The sequence below is a fragment of the Zeugodacus cucurbitae genome, chromosome 4 (genome assembly GCF_028554725.1).
Source record: "Zeugodacus cucurbitae isolate PBARC_wt_2022May chromosome 4, idZeuCucr1.2, whole genome shotgun sequence".
In the NCBI taxonomy this organism is placed as follows: Eukaryota; Metazoa; Arthropoda; class Insecta; order Diptera; family Tephritidae; genus Zeugodacus; species Zeugodacus cucurbitae.
This window is the reverse complement of record NC_071669.1, coordinates 46,644,290-46,658,459: the sequence shown is the minus strand read 5'-3', so window position 1 is coordinate 46,658,459 and position 14,170 is coordinate 46,644,290. Positions and strand designations below refer to the sequence as shown.

General features: G+C 37.6%; 1 protein-coding gene across 3 annotated transcripts in view; it reads left to right on the top strand.

Annotated features, from left to right (window-relative positions):
• The window catches only part of LOC105221021 (uncharacterized), a 62,277-nt gene extending 48,610 nt beyond the window's left edge, over window positions 1-13,667 (top strand). For 2 of the 3 annotated variants that reach the window (XM_011197655.3, XM_029046117.2), the window contains exons 5-10: window positions 6,676-6,705; window positions 7,230-7,554; window positions 7,623-11,113; window positions 11,189-11,400; window positions 11,485-11,725; window positions 11,793-13,667. In XM_011197655.3, coding sequence (XP_011195957.2) covers window positions 6,676-6,705; window positions 7,230-7,554; window positions 7,623-11,113; window positions 11,189-11,400; window positions 11,485-11,725; window positions 11,793-11,985 — 4,492 coding nt within the window. In that variant the 3' untranslated portion in view covers window positions 11,986-13,667. The remainder of the gene's footprint in view (window positions 1-6,675; window positions 6,706-7,229; window positions 7,555-7,622; window positions 11,114-11,188; window positions 11,401-11,484; window positions 11,726-11,792) is intronic. The other variant, XM_011197656.3, reaches the window with a different exon arrangement.
• Window positions 13,668-14,170: the final 503 nt, after the last annotated feature.

Below are 14,170 nucleotides of genomic sequence, written 5' to 3'. Positions count from 1 at the left end.
GCCTAATGGAAGTGACGAAGATCTCAAAAAATACTAAGGTCCGCTGTCCTTGCAACTTTTCTTCATAAATGAGTAGTAATTAACATTTTAAGTACAATGTCAGACAATTAGTAGAAGTTGCTCAAGTTTAGTCCAATGCCGAAATGTTATTAAGACAGAATTGTCCCACTATTACTATAACTATTTATCAGTTTTACATTGAAATCTCAACGATTTTAAAGTCCTATATTTTGTTACCTCCAAAAATGTGCCTTATAGAAAGAGTTTTTGGCCTCATCGTCCTTTAGGTCTGTAGGAGCAAAACAGTATAATTTTTATGCGTATAAAAAAACGTCATTAAGATTGTACTGATATGGTTTGAAGCTATATCTAACCATGAATTGTACAAATCTCTACAAAATGATTTCCTAAGATTGAAAATTTGGGATGATGAATATATTAGGTTTTCCGTTTTTTTTCACTTAATTCAATGCTTTATAAAAAGTGTTACAGGGATTGGATTTAGTTCACATATGCACCGTTTCCTTCGATAATCTGCTTCCATCTAGACGGCAACTTCATAATACCCCCCTCGTAGAAGCCACCCTCCTTATTTGCCATTTTTCACAAGCCTCTTTTGAGTTCAACTTTACATCACCAAGGGCTGGAACGGATGGTAATAACTTGTCGCTATGTCCGGAAGATCCGAGCTCCCGTAGCTTCTGGCGAGTCATCAACGAAGTGTGGCGTCTGGCGTTGTCCTGGTGAAATTCTACACCCTTACTGTTGACCAATTCTGAACGCTTCTGGTCGATCGCCTGCTTCAAGCGGTCCAGTAGTTCGTAGTAGATGATAGAATTAAGCGTCTGGCCATATGGGAGCAGCTCATAGTGGATGATTTCCCTCCAATCAAACCAAACACACAGCAAAACCTTCCTGGTCAATCCCGGCTTGGCCACTGTTTGGGACGATTTACCGGCCTTTGACCACGACCGTTTTCGCTTGATATTGTCGTATGTGATCTACTTTTCGTCGCCAGTCACCATCCGCTTCAAAAATGGGTCGAGTTCGCTCCGTTTCAGCAGGATATCGCAGGCGTTGTTTCGGTCCCGAAGGTTTTTTCCGTCAAATCATGCGGCACACAAACATCAAGCTTTTTTGTGTATCCAGCCTTCTTCAGATGGTTTGAAATGGTTTGATGACTAACCCCCATCTCCTGGGCGATGTCACGAAATGCCACATGTCGGTCTAACTCGATGTTTTCCATGATTTGATCGGTATTCGTCGTCACAAGTCTTCCGCCAGACACAAAAGTGACCGTATCTCTTACAAAATGTGTTCACGTTAAACAAATTCGAATCTTTATATGATATTTCTTCTTAAGTTTATTAACTGAGTCTCATTGAACCATGTTTAGATCACATTTCTTTTTAGGGTTAAGTAAAAATTCAATATTAAAAAAATCAAAGAATTATTTTTAGTACACATTATTTAACTAAGTCACATTATATATAAATCAGTAATCGTCAATTATGCGAGTATACTTGGTGTGTTTAAAAAATAACGGGAATTCTAATTTAAAATTTCACGGATTTGGAGGGTCAAATTGTTGCTGGCATAAATATCTAATATTGAAAGAGAACTATTTTAAAGACGACACCATTAATGTGGACGAATGATTTTTTTATTTTTAATTACGAAAAAAAATTTTGAACACATCATGAACACAAATATGTATCCTCCATATACAACTCAACATGAAAATAATTCTCAAATCGAATGTGCATTGTCCACGAAATTAAAAAGTCACCTCCAATTGTAAAAGCTTCTTATAACTAAGCTCATATAAAATCATAGGCAACTTAAAATATATAAATGTATGTGTATGTGCAATCCTTCACATACATATATACATATGTCTACGCGTGCACGTGGCACTTATAAAAAATTACCATTCAAGTCATGAATAAATTCAAGTGCCGGCAGTTGTGTCTCATCTTATCAACATATACTTATGGTCATGAAAACCGGTGAGAGCTAGTGCACGAAGGACTGAATGAAAGCGAAAAAGTGAGAAAAAACAGTAAAGTAAACAGAAAGAAGGCATTTGCAACTCATTAAAACGCTTACACACACGTTTGGTCCCGGCCATGTGCCACGCATTGACGTTCATTAGCAACGCATGGCCACAGCCCACAACCCCACCTAGTTAATGTGCAGCACTCACAGCCGCAGACTCACTTGTAATTTGCAACATGTGTCTACAAGTTTCTATACAAGTATCAAAAACAATCTGCATCCTTGGCAACGCTCTTGTCTCCTAGCCACCTAGCCACCTACCCTGCCTGTGTAGTCTCATGTCTGTCTCCTCTCACTTCGACCAACTATTGCCGCTGTCTAATCCTATTTGGTATTTCCTTTCCGACCGACATAACGACTCACTGACTTCCTTACTTGTTTTGCAATTAATTTTAATGACTTAAATCAATTGTTGCCGCTGCGCTGCGTTTCATGCTCTAACCGCCACGCGCACACACACACGAACGCATACAACCACTATATTGGATCATATTCACGTGCCTCTACAAGTGTAAGCAGACGACCGACGAGAGCCTTGCCACAGGTTATTCCTTTCAACTTTCCTTGGCGCATACAAATTTTCCGACGTTTGATGCTGAAAAAGTTTGTATTGCAAACACACACACACGCACACACCCGCACAGCTGAATAATTAAAATCCCTTGCTAGTATGTGTCCATGTAGTTTGTGTTGTTGTGCTGTCTGGTCGCCATTTACTGCTCGCTTGCTGAAATGGCTCGCAGTGGAAAAATTAGAAAGTTCATGCTTACAAATAAATACGATTTGTTGTAAAACCACAAGTGTCTATTTAATCTCTTAAAGTCCACTGAATACTTTTGATCCCGCATTGAAAATTGCTTAAGTATATTAAACTGATACTGATACTTTTGGTAATTTTCGAGATATTCTCACACTGAATGATTTTGAAAGAGTTTTTGTTAAATTTAGTGAGGATTCATTTACAGTGGAACTTCTCTAACTCGAAACACCATAATCCCCAAAAAAAACTTCGAGTTAGAGAGTCTCCATTAAAACAATTAAATTTTCAAAAAGCTGTAAAATATAGATTTATACAATGTTCTATTTATTAACTTCGCATAAGGTATTATGTGAATACGTTAAAACATGTGTTCAGTAATTTTGTTTGTTGCAGTTTGCTATTATTGGCTCTTGACGTCTATGTCCCATGCTTTTGTTAGATGATTTATGCAATCCATAAGTGTAATATTATATTTTTTGTTTGCCTCCATACAATATAGAGGGACTCTTTTAAAATTCTGCCTCGATAGTAAAATTTAAAATTTTGTATTATGTCCTGACCAAAAAGTTCGATTTATGGAAGGAAATTTGTATGAAAGTTGCACTCTATTGGCTCTTCAAGAATTCGAGTTATGGAGAATTTCGAGTTAGGGAAGGAAATGTGTATGAAATTTGGCTTCTAAACGCCATTGCCAATTCAAGTGTTCGAGTTATGAACATCTTCGAGTTATAGAAGTTCGTGTTATGGAAGTTCCACTGTAATACAATTGGTTTCTTAAGACTTACTTTCACTTCATATTCAATAAATTGCAAACTAATATTGTCGATTAGAGAGAAGCTCTTGAGCAGCCTTACAATTTACTCCGAATGCACAATGAAATTTAAAATGTAAGGAAATTACTTTAAAATACGCTTAAACGCTTATCCACTTAACTTCCGTGATTGTCCAACATATTGATCAACATATATGGTATGAAGATAACCGGAATTCCGAAATCATAATCTTAGCCAATAGTAGTCAGAAAAATATGCTACTCAAATTCCTTAAGATTTCTCTTAAATAGATCGATATATTCGATATAAAATCAGCCATTAGCCTGTTCTCCTCTTTTTGAAACCTTTTTATGCTCTCGCAACATATTGTATATGTATACCAAAGTGATCAGGATGACGAGTAGATTTGAAATCGGGATGTCTGTCTGTCCGTCCGTGCAAGCTGTAACTTAAAAAATTGAGATATCTTAATGCAACTTGGTACACGTAATTCTTAGTACCATAAGAAGGTTGGTATTGTAAATGGTCGAAATCGGATCACTTCCACACCCTACCGAAAACTTTCTGGACTGAATTCCTTTAGGCACTTAATTATTTAGTAGAAAAATAGAAAAAATCGGAAAATCGGATTATAACCACGGAGGTAGGCATGGTTATGTTCAAAACTTTTAAAAATGCTTTAATTCAGTAAGGAAACACACCAGAAACCTTTAATTTTATTACAAAGATGAGACAGAAAAGCTGCACTCAAATTAGTATAGAAAATTTTAATTGGGAAAATCAGAAACTACTCGACCAATTTCAACGAAATTCGCTTCATAATACGAAATCACTAGGATCCTAAAAGAGCTAAATCCGAAAAAGTATTCATGACACGATAATATTAATCCAAAAATGTTAATTGAGTTGCCTAATATTCGTATAGCTCTCGTATTAGTGCTCTCTTTGCTCTTTAATGCAATTCATGGTTTCTGGTACTATCCAAAAGTCGCAGATCATCATGATAGATAAACCTGGAAAAGACTTAATACGACAGACCAATAAAGTCTCTTACCCTGTCTTTCCAAAATATTCGAAAAAGTTTTACTATCAAAAATGTCTCCTTTCCTCCACGAAAATAATATAATACCAACCCACCAATTCGGATTTCGTGCTAAACATGGCACTGTAGAGCAAGTGAATAGAATTACTAATGAAATCAGGAAGACATGAAGTTCTTTTATGGAAAATCAAAAACGTTTTACCTTACGAATTGCATAAAACATTGGAGTCATATTTAAGAAATAGGAAATTTACAGTTAAAGTAGCAGATTTCATATCAGAAGAACAAGCCATAAGTTATGCTCTAGTAAGCCGTAACAAATGCCCCTTTAGAACATCATGAGTATTAGAGGAGCACTTAACTTTTGTCGAAGAATTGTTAGCCAACTGGCGTATAAATATCAATGAGCAAAAATGCAAGCATGTTACATTCTCTCTAAGACCAGAAACATATTACCTTCCTACTAAAGAGCAACGTTCTGCCAAAACAGCTCAATTCTTGAGCTTACTTAGTTGTAAATAGATTTTAGATTTTAATACTTTAAACAAAGCAGATTCAATAAATAAAGAAACAAATATTGGGTTTCTAGTGTCACATCACCCATTTTAAAATCACCGAAATCGGGCAGTAACATTTCAAGGGCACAGATGCCGAACATGAGGACCTCTGTGCTTGTAATCTATTTTTCACAGAAAATGTACTTAAATCTCTCAGATCTTGTAAAGAAATTCAAAGAAACACTGTTTTTTTCTAATAGTGTGCATCTGGGCCCAAATTGAACAAAATCGGGTCAATACTTCCTTTAGCCCCCATATACCTAAAATACCGGTTTTACAACTTACGGCAGACTTTATACCATATACATATATCGGTTAATATGTGAGATATCTTTGCTAAATTAAGTGAACATATAATCTTGGATATGATGTAGTTGGGTGGTGAAAACGAGTAAAAACGGTCTAGGAAAAATCCCAGTCCTCATATATTATACTATATATAGTGTGATTCTCGTTATTCTGGTGGACTTTAATACTTGGACTTGCCGAATATATGGGTCGAATTGTGTTTAATTATATAACAATAAATAGAAAACTTTCGAGAGTATAAAATGTTCGGCCCTTCCTTACTTGTTTTTTTTTTTTGATATTTCGCCTTCTTTGTAATATTATTGCAATTAAAGGAATATCAATGGAAATCAAAGTTTTTTACCAAGTTCGCAAATTTTATTTAATATTTTTTTATTTAAGATAATATATGTATAAAAACAAATAATGATCGTCTGAATATATCTAAATTAAAATAAAGTTTTTTTTCTGTATATAAATAGAATCGGTAATAAGATCTTATTACTTTACATATCGTGATCTCGAATATCGATCTTTTTTTAAATTTGGCCCGATATCGATTTGGATTTTAACGATTAATCGTCTAAGCGGTTCCTACGTCAAATACATATATATGTTTTAATGAAAAATAATATTTCATAATCTGTAAATATTAGAAAATTGTAAGGTTCCAAAGTTAGTCTATAAATTTTGTTTAAAAGTTCTTAATAATTTTAAAATGAATATTATCTAATTTCTGTAGATCCACTCTAATCGGTTTGCATTATTTTTTAGCTTCCCGTTAAAAGTTGAGTTTCAAGTCGTTCCGCCCTTTTATTAACTGTTTCTACACTCGCTGTGTACTGAATAGAGTTTAAATATATTTGATTCATATGTAGGTTTACATCCCACTCCGCAGCTCACTTGCAGTTATTATGACCCAATAATTATCGTCTCATACATGTCATATTACTTGTATATACCACAGTAACGTTACAATTCATTTTACTAATTTAAGTTTTACTTCCCAACTTCTTTATCCCATACAAAAATCAAAATCAAAATTAAAAAAAAAATAACCCATCCGGCTCAAAACTTCAACATTTCACATAATCGTAATCGCCTATTTTTTGCTGTAACAATTTTACGACAAACATTGTTTTTGTTTTTATTTGGACCTCCTACTCATGAATGCTTACCATCGATAAATCAAAAAAGGAAAACACTTTTCCGTTACATGAAACTCTGGTAAGACTCTCTCCACGTTTAGTATCACAATATTAGTTACATTCTTTTCGATTTCATTAGTATTTCTTCTTTTCCTTTTTAATTTCCTGTTTTGATTCATTCCATCTTCTGTTTTTAGTTTCGGTTGTTTGGTTTGAATGCAGTTTTAGTATAACTTTGCCTAGTCAAAAATCAAATAGTGAAAGTAAAATTGAAGTAGTAAAACTAAAAGTTTTTAACAATTTCGTATATTTATTATTGTTGTTGTTTACTTGTTTTTTTGTTCTTTTAACTTGTAGCGCAAACTTCTCGACCAGTTTACTATTTATTTGTTTTTTTTTTTCTGTAATATTACTTAAACTCTGTAGTCGGCATTGATGTTGTTCTTAGAGAACAACAATTAGCGATAATTTTGTGTAAGTGTGTGTGTCCCAGTCTAAACTTCAGTAAAAGCTGAGCTCAAAGCTTCACTTAGTGTACAAAAAAGTATTAAACATTCTCTAACAAAGCGCAAATCTCTAATAACTCAATTATCTTCAATGCAGCGCACCCAAAAGCTCGAAAGCTTGGAGTGGCAAGCTGAATTGTCGTGGCAGTATGTCGCCCGGTCCATTGGAGGCTGTCTTTTTCGGTCCACAAATCGTGGGCACCACCAAGTGTAGCGGTGGTCCCGCTGGGCGTCTACTACAATCGCGTCAAATACATCACGAAGTGTGTAGTCTACTGTTGGGCGCAATCGAGAATCTTAAGGTTACGCTCAACGAGTTCAGCGCAGTACTCACGAAGAGCATAAATAATCAAATCGGCTCACCGCCATTACGTGAGAACGATACTACAGAACGCTTGCAGCACTTAACCGAAGAGGCGAAGGTAGGTTGTCAGAGCGCTTTAATGAAACTCGGTGAAATTTTAAATGATTTTAATTATCTTTCATACAGCTTCACGACACCGAGGAAGATTTCGCGATTCGTGCCAATTCCGACATCGCACAGCTTTGCGCCGAGTGCATAATGTACTGGAGACGTGTATTGCTGGCTTCCTCACAAACGGCCGTACATACACTGCTCGCCAAAAAGCATCATATACTGCGTGTGCAGCGCTTTGCTGAAGGTTTCTTTGTCAACGAAAATCCGCGACATTCGGCGGCCGGTTGTTATGACAGCAACTATCAGAACTATGTGGCCATTGCCGAAATGGCACGTCGCAGTCGTTATCTACAGTCATTACCACCGTTACCGGTACACTGTACGCCGATCGATGGTGATGCGAGCTCTTTGCCACTGATATTTGAAGATCGCTATGTCGAGCCGCCGAACTATACGCGTCGACGCACCGGCAGTGATCCGCATTTAAACAGTCATGAGAGTTTGGTAAGCTCTTGTGGTAGCAGTACCACGCCCAAACTACCACCACCGCCGTCAACTAGCATACTCGATAAGACACACTCAGTCAACAGCCTCAGCGGGCGCAGTACCAATTCCAAAGAATGCTCGTGTACCATAAATTATGATTATCAGAATAGTCCAGGCTGTGTAGCTGGCGTGCTGACACCACGTTTCGCTTTGGGTGGTGAAGTCTTGCAGGCGAGTCTGACTATTGCAACCACAGCAGCGGCGAAAGCACCAAGCACTAGCGCGCTGAATCAACGGCAGATGTCGCGCCACTCTGTTACCGGGCTACTTGAGGCTGACGATGATACGTTGGCTGCAAAGGACTGCAGTTATAATACTAACAGCACGCTACCAGCGCGTCACAGTAAGTCATTGGACCAACTGGATGGTACAGTACACAGCACGCCATCTCTACGCACTCACAGCCATACACAACAGCTCAACACGCATGGTTCCTTACAAACGCAATCCGATTCAAATTATAAACACTTTAGCGATGGTGCCAGTGTAACCAGCTTGGCTAACAAGGTGGAACAGTCGGCGACGCGCAAGCATAAAACACAAGCTGAAGATCTCATGCGCAATATCTCTGAGTTCCGTCAGAAGTACAAGAACTGTGAGGACGGTACACGCTGTGAGCCCAAATTGCATTTAAATGGACATGGCAGCGCCACAAATAATTTGGGCGTAAATAGTTGCAACCGCACCGACGCCAGCACGCTCAACCGACAATTAAGCACGGGCAAGTTCGATTACCTGCACGAGATACGCATGCTGAACTCACCGAAGCAGCTAACGTTATGTTCGCATTACAACTCGCTGCCGAAGTACAATGGGAATGGCTTAATACCACCACGAAACTCATATCCACCCATTAAGTCGAGAAAAACAAATGGCTGTTTAGAGATCGAAACTAAAACCGCAAAGCATGCAGTGACGCCCATACAGCAGCACACAATACCGAGAAGCAGCTCTTCGCAGGCTTTACGGCAGCAGTCACAAGGTGATGTAAACTGTCAAGCGGAATATGCTTCGACAATACCACGCTCGGTTGAAATCGCAAGGGTACGTGTCTCCGATCTCAAAGAAATGTTGAAGAATGGTACACTCAAGAAAGAGTCGAGTAGTTCTGAAAGTGATATACCTTCGAAAGTGCAGTCATCGAAAAGCAGTGACAATAAAATGCTCTCTTCTCTTAGTGTACCATTTAAATTAGAGTCCCTGAACACAACTAGCAGCGAACAGAATACTAGCGGTTTTAGCGAATCATTACCAAATCTGGCGCCACCACCACAATTCGATGCCATCACGGGACAAAAACGAAAACTTGTCCTAAGCAATTCCACTTCATCATTAAGTGAGGAGAGCGGTTGGGTGTCGAGCCGACGCAGTTCATTCGGCCCTTCTAGTCCGGAAACCATTACAAATAACGAAAAAAACGAAAAGAATGAACAAGCACATATCAATGGTATGGAGACTCGCCTAAACGGTGAGCAACTACGTCTCAAATTACAACAACTATTGGATCAGCAAACTCAAAAGAGCACTAAAAAGCACAATACCGCAAAGCAGACGAGTCAAATTCACAAAATCAATGCCGTCAACAATGAAATATCGATACAACGTAAGGTATCATCCGTAACCTTGAAGATGAAACCCGACTTTAACCGAACCGAATTGCATTTACGACGTCGTCTACAGCATTTAACGAATGGCGAGTCCACGGAAACGGATGATTTGGAAATTCCTTCACGGCGCGAACGTATAAAACATGGCAAACACGAGAAATCGAAATCGGAATTCGATCTAGCTAGTTTAAAAGAAAACACACCACTAGAGCATGTGCGTGTACCGCCGCCACAGCAGTTCCAAGATGATTTACTTCCACCCGATGAATTTCGTGATCCGCCATTACCCGATACACGCGAAAAATTCACCACAGCAACAACGAAGTCCACAATTAAAACCACCATAACTACAACAAAACATAGCAACAATAAGAAATCTACAGCTTTGCAGTCCATAACCTCGAAAACTCAACCAAGCAACGAAATTAAGTTTATGTCAACACAAATACCTGAAACCAAAATGAAGCATCATCAAAGCTTCAACATCAGTCCAAAGGAGAATCAGAGTCGTCCGCCACATACAACGACAGTGCAGTCACAAAATCTATACGCATTGCAGAAATCTTCACCCACGACGACACTACTTGCGAAACCGTCCCAAATCACAGAAATTGCTGCACCGGACCAAAGTCTTTTAAAACTCATGGAGCCCTCGCACGCCATCGATAACCCAGTCTACCACATATACGAATCACTGAAACCCATCGCGACACCTGCAATATTCTCAAACAAACCGTTATTGAAGTCACACAGCATCTTGGAACTCAAGCATAGTCATCAGGCGTCTAGCGAACTCTACAACAGCCATTGTAGAACAACACCATATCATCACGTGACCAACATGAACAACCCCATTACGACTGTGGCCCACAACGGACACGGTCATAGCCATAACCACAGCCATGAGCATGCTAACGATCACTCCCAACATACGCATGCGGTTGAACTCACCGAGGATGAGGATAAGGAGAATACCAGTAACACACAAAATAAAGCCGAAGTGACGCGTACCGATAGTCAAAAGTCGAACAATTCCAAACTGCTGGTTAAGCGCACCAAAGCTGGTGCTGTGGCCAGTAGCGGTCAGGAATCCAATGTTTCACTCATGGAATTTGAAAAATATCGCGAAGAATTTCGCAAACAGATCAAATATACCGGTAGCATTTATTCGGACTTTGCAAAGCTGGCTTCCGAACTGCCATACTTTAGCATTTGCGATGAGTATCGCGCCTTTTCACCCAACGGTATGCATTTAATTATCTGTGTTCACGGGTTGGATGGAAACGCCGCCGATTTGCGACTCGTGCGCACTTATCTTGAGCTGGGTTTGCCCGGCGCAAATTTGGAGTTTCTAATGTCGGAGCGCAATCAAGGCGATACATTCTCCGATTTCGAAACAATGACCGATCGGTAATATAGAACACTATAACTGAGCAATAAAATTATTAATAAATAATATACATATATCTCTTTCTATTCTTTTAGGCTTGTAGCAGAGATACTCTATCATATAGAAACATGTGGTCTGAATCCTACGCGCATTTCATTTGTCGCTCACTCTTTAGGCACGATCATAGTACGTAGCGCTTTGGCGCGCTCTCAAATGCGTCCATTACTACCGCGTCTACACACATTCCTATCGCTGTCTGGACCACATTTGGGTACGCTATATAACACTAGCGGACTTGTCAATATGGGTAAGTTATCGACGATGACTAAATTAGATTTCAACCTTAAATTACCGGAAACCTCTTTTGTAAAACATCTTAATCCAATTTCAGGCATGTGGTTCATGCAGAAATGGAAGAAATCCGGTTCACTTCTACAGCTTTGTATGCGCGATACATCGGACCTACGCAACACATTTTTATATCGTCTTAGTCAACGCAGCACCCTACATCACTTCAAGAATATACTGCTCTGTGGTTCAAGTCAAGATCGTTATGTGCCAGCGCATTCAGCACGTCTGGAGCTCTGCAAAGCCGCCATACGTGATAACTCCAATCTGGGCACAGTTTACAGGCAAGTGAAATCAATTCAGAGTTCAAATTATTGAATTATAAAACGAAATATCTTCTGCATTTTACAGGGAAATGATACACAATATAATCGCACCGATATTAGCACGACCCGAATTACAATTGGCGCGTTACGACGTCCATCATGCACTTCCGCATACAGCAAATACGCTCATCGGTAGAGCAGCGCATATTGCTGTACTCGACTCGGAATTATTCATAGAGAAATTTTTACTGATTGCCGGCTTAAAATATTTTAGTTAACCAAGAAATAAGTAGAAATTTACTAACTACATATAGCGCAGTTCAAAGTCATGGATTTGCCTAAAAAATACAAATAGCACGAGCACATGGTCCCTCGTTGGACCACGTACAGTTAAATGCTAGTTTCTAGTCGTAGTTGTTGATACACGCTTTAGAGATAGAGATAGTTAGGTACTTACATAGCTGATAACCGAGGTGTAGGATTTCATAAGAAGAAAAACTATAAGGAAGGATTTGCGGAATTGTGTGGTGTACAAATTTTATTTGAGAAAATTATAAAAACATTTGAATTTTTTGGAAGGCTCTCGTTTCGTTTAGTTATGGACTCCGAAATTTATTTTTTTAATCGCAAAGTTACTCCAATAGCACAATCTTTCGGAGGGTGACCAGAAAAATCTATGTTCCAAACCAATACCGAATACTGAAGATAATTTCGTGAAGTATTATCTACTTTTTCACAGAGAAAAGTTCTCTACAGTCCGAGTTCTCTTTGGATATTTGATGATATCTAGTATTGATCCACAGCTAATTGTAATTTCAAGACGAACCCTAACATGTTGATAAAAATACGGTTGAAATATTTGGAGATATTTGTTTTAGAAATAGGTGTTTCTACTGCAATTTGCAAGATCAGATAATGAGAAGTTAGCAAACAACAGAAATGCATCGTGATTGAAACGAAGTTATTGTTATTTTTGAGTACAGGCATAGTAAAGGAGTCGGCAAAAATCAACGAGGTCGGACTTTAAGATGGAATGATCGTTGAGTTAGAAGAAGTGAACTCGTTTAGAGAAAGAGCTTTCGGACACCTTTTACACCTTGCCATCAGAGTGAAGTTTGGATAGTTAGAAATTTAATGTATTACAATATTCATAACTCATTCTTGCAAAAATCACTCTGGTGTCTTAAGAAAATTCTATCGTTACGACAGTCGAAATTTACCCAAGTATGATCTTATATTAGTGGGGTTTGTAGAATTTTATAAAGCCTCTTACTGATATGGTGAATAACCTTATGTAACCAAGATAGGAAATTCAGAGAAATGTCTCTGAGTAGATTTCGTGACCTATCAGCACTGGCAACTGTTTTCGAAGGTCCTCTGGAAGATTTAGATCTTGATCTTGATCTTGAGATTAACGGATCTTGACAAAGGCGAAGACCAAAAAAAAAAATATATATATATTATAAAATCCATAAGATCAATCGCCTCGGCACACTTTCGTATTTGGTGCAAACATTTTTCAAACAGAGCAACTAAAAAGCTAAAAAGTGGAGTTAATATTAGCCTTTTTCATGGAGCAGAGACTTATTTTATATTTGGAAAACGTCACCGACAATTACTCGCACACATACAAGCAAATCTATGGAACTTTGAAAAACAAAGAGAGAAAATAAAAACAAAAACCAAATTTACTTAAAGAAACAAGGAATTTTTCAATAAGATTTGAACTTTTTTATATTAAAATCTATATATTTAATAATTAATATTAAGGAACAAGCAACACAAAAATACATTAAACTATTTAGAATGAGAGTAGTAGTATTAGAGAATCAGTGTTACAAAATCAAAACCAAAGAAACTCTACGCATAGAGAAATGTTACATTTTTAAACAGAAAGATCAATTTAATGCAGAAAAAAGATTTAGTAATTAAATCATGCATACACACACACACACTCATATAGATATATAGAAATGTTGCGCTATGTTTGTGTGCTAGCAAGCTAGTCAGTAAAAGAGCTAAGAGAACAGTAGTTGCAAAAGAGGCAGATATTTGCGGTTTGTTTACTCTTTAACTAGTTAAAACCAAAAGTCAAGCAAAGTCAAAATCCATTTTTTGTAAGAGTTACGCAACTATTGCAGTAGTTAAATAGAGAATTGAATACCGTTAAAATATGAATCAAAATTTTTCCAAATATCATACTTGTAGTTATAAAAATTATATACTTGAAACGTTCGAAATGCACCGAAAAATTAAAAAAAAAAAGAAATTATTATATTTTTCATTGATGAAACATATATGTATATTCTTCTTTCAGTGGTAAGGGTCAATTAGGTCATTCAAAACAAAAAACTTTGATTTATCTTTCAATTAGTATGTATAAGGTATTAATAATGAACCATTGTTAGAAATGCAGGGAACATCATTTATAGAATGTAGGAATTGTCTGAGCGAATTTTCCAA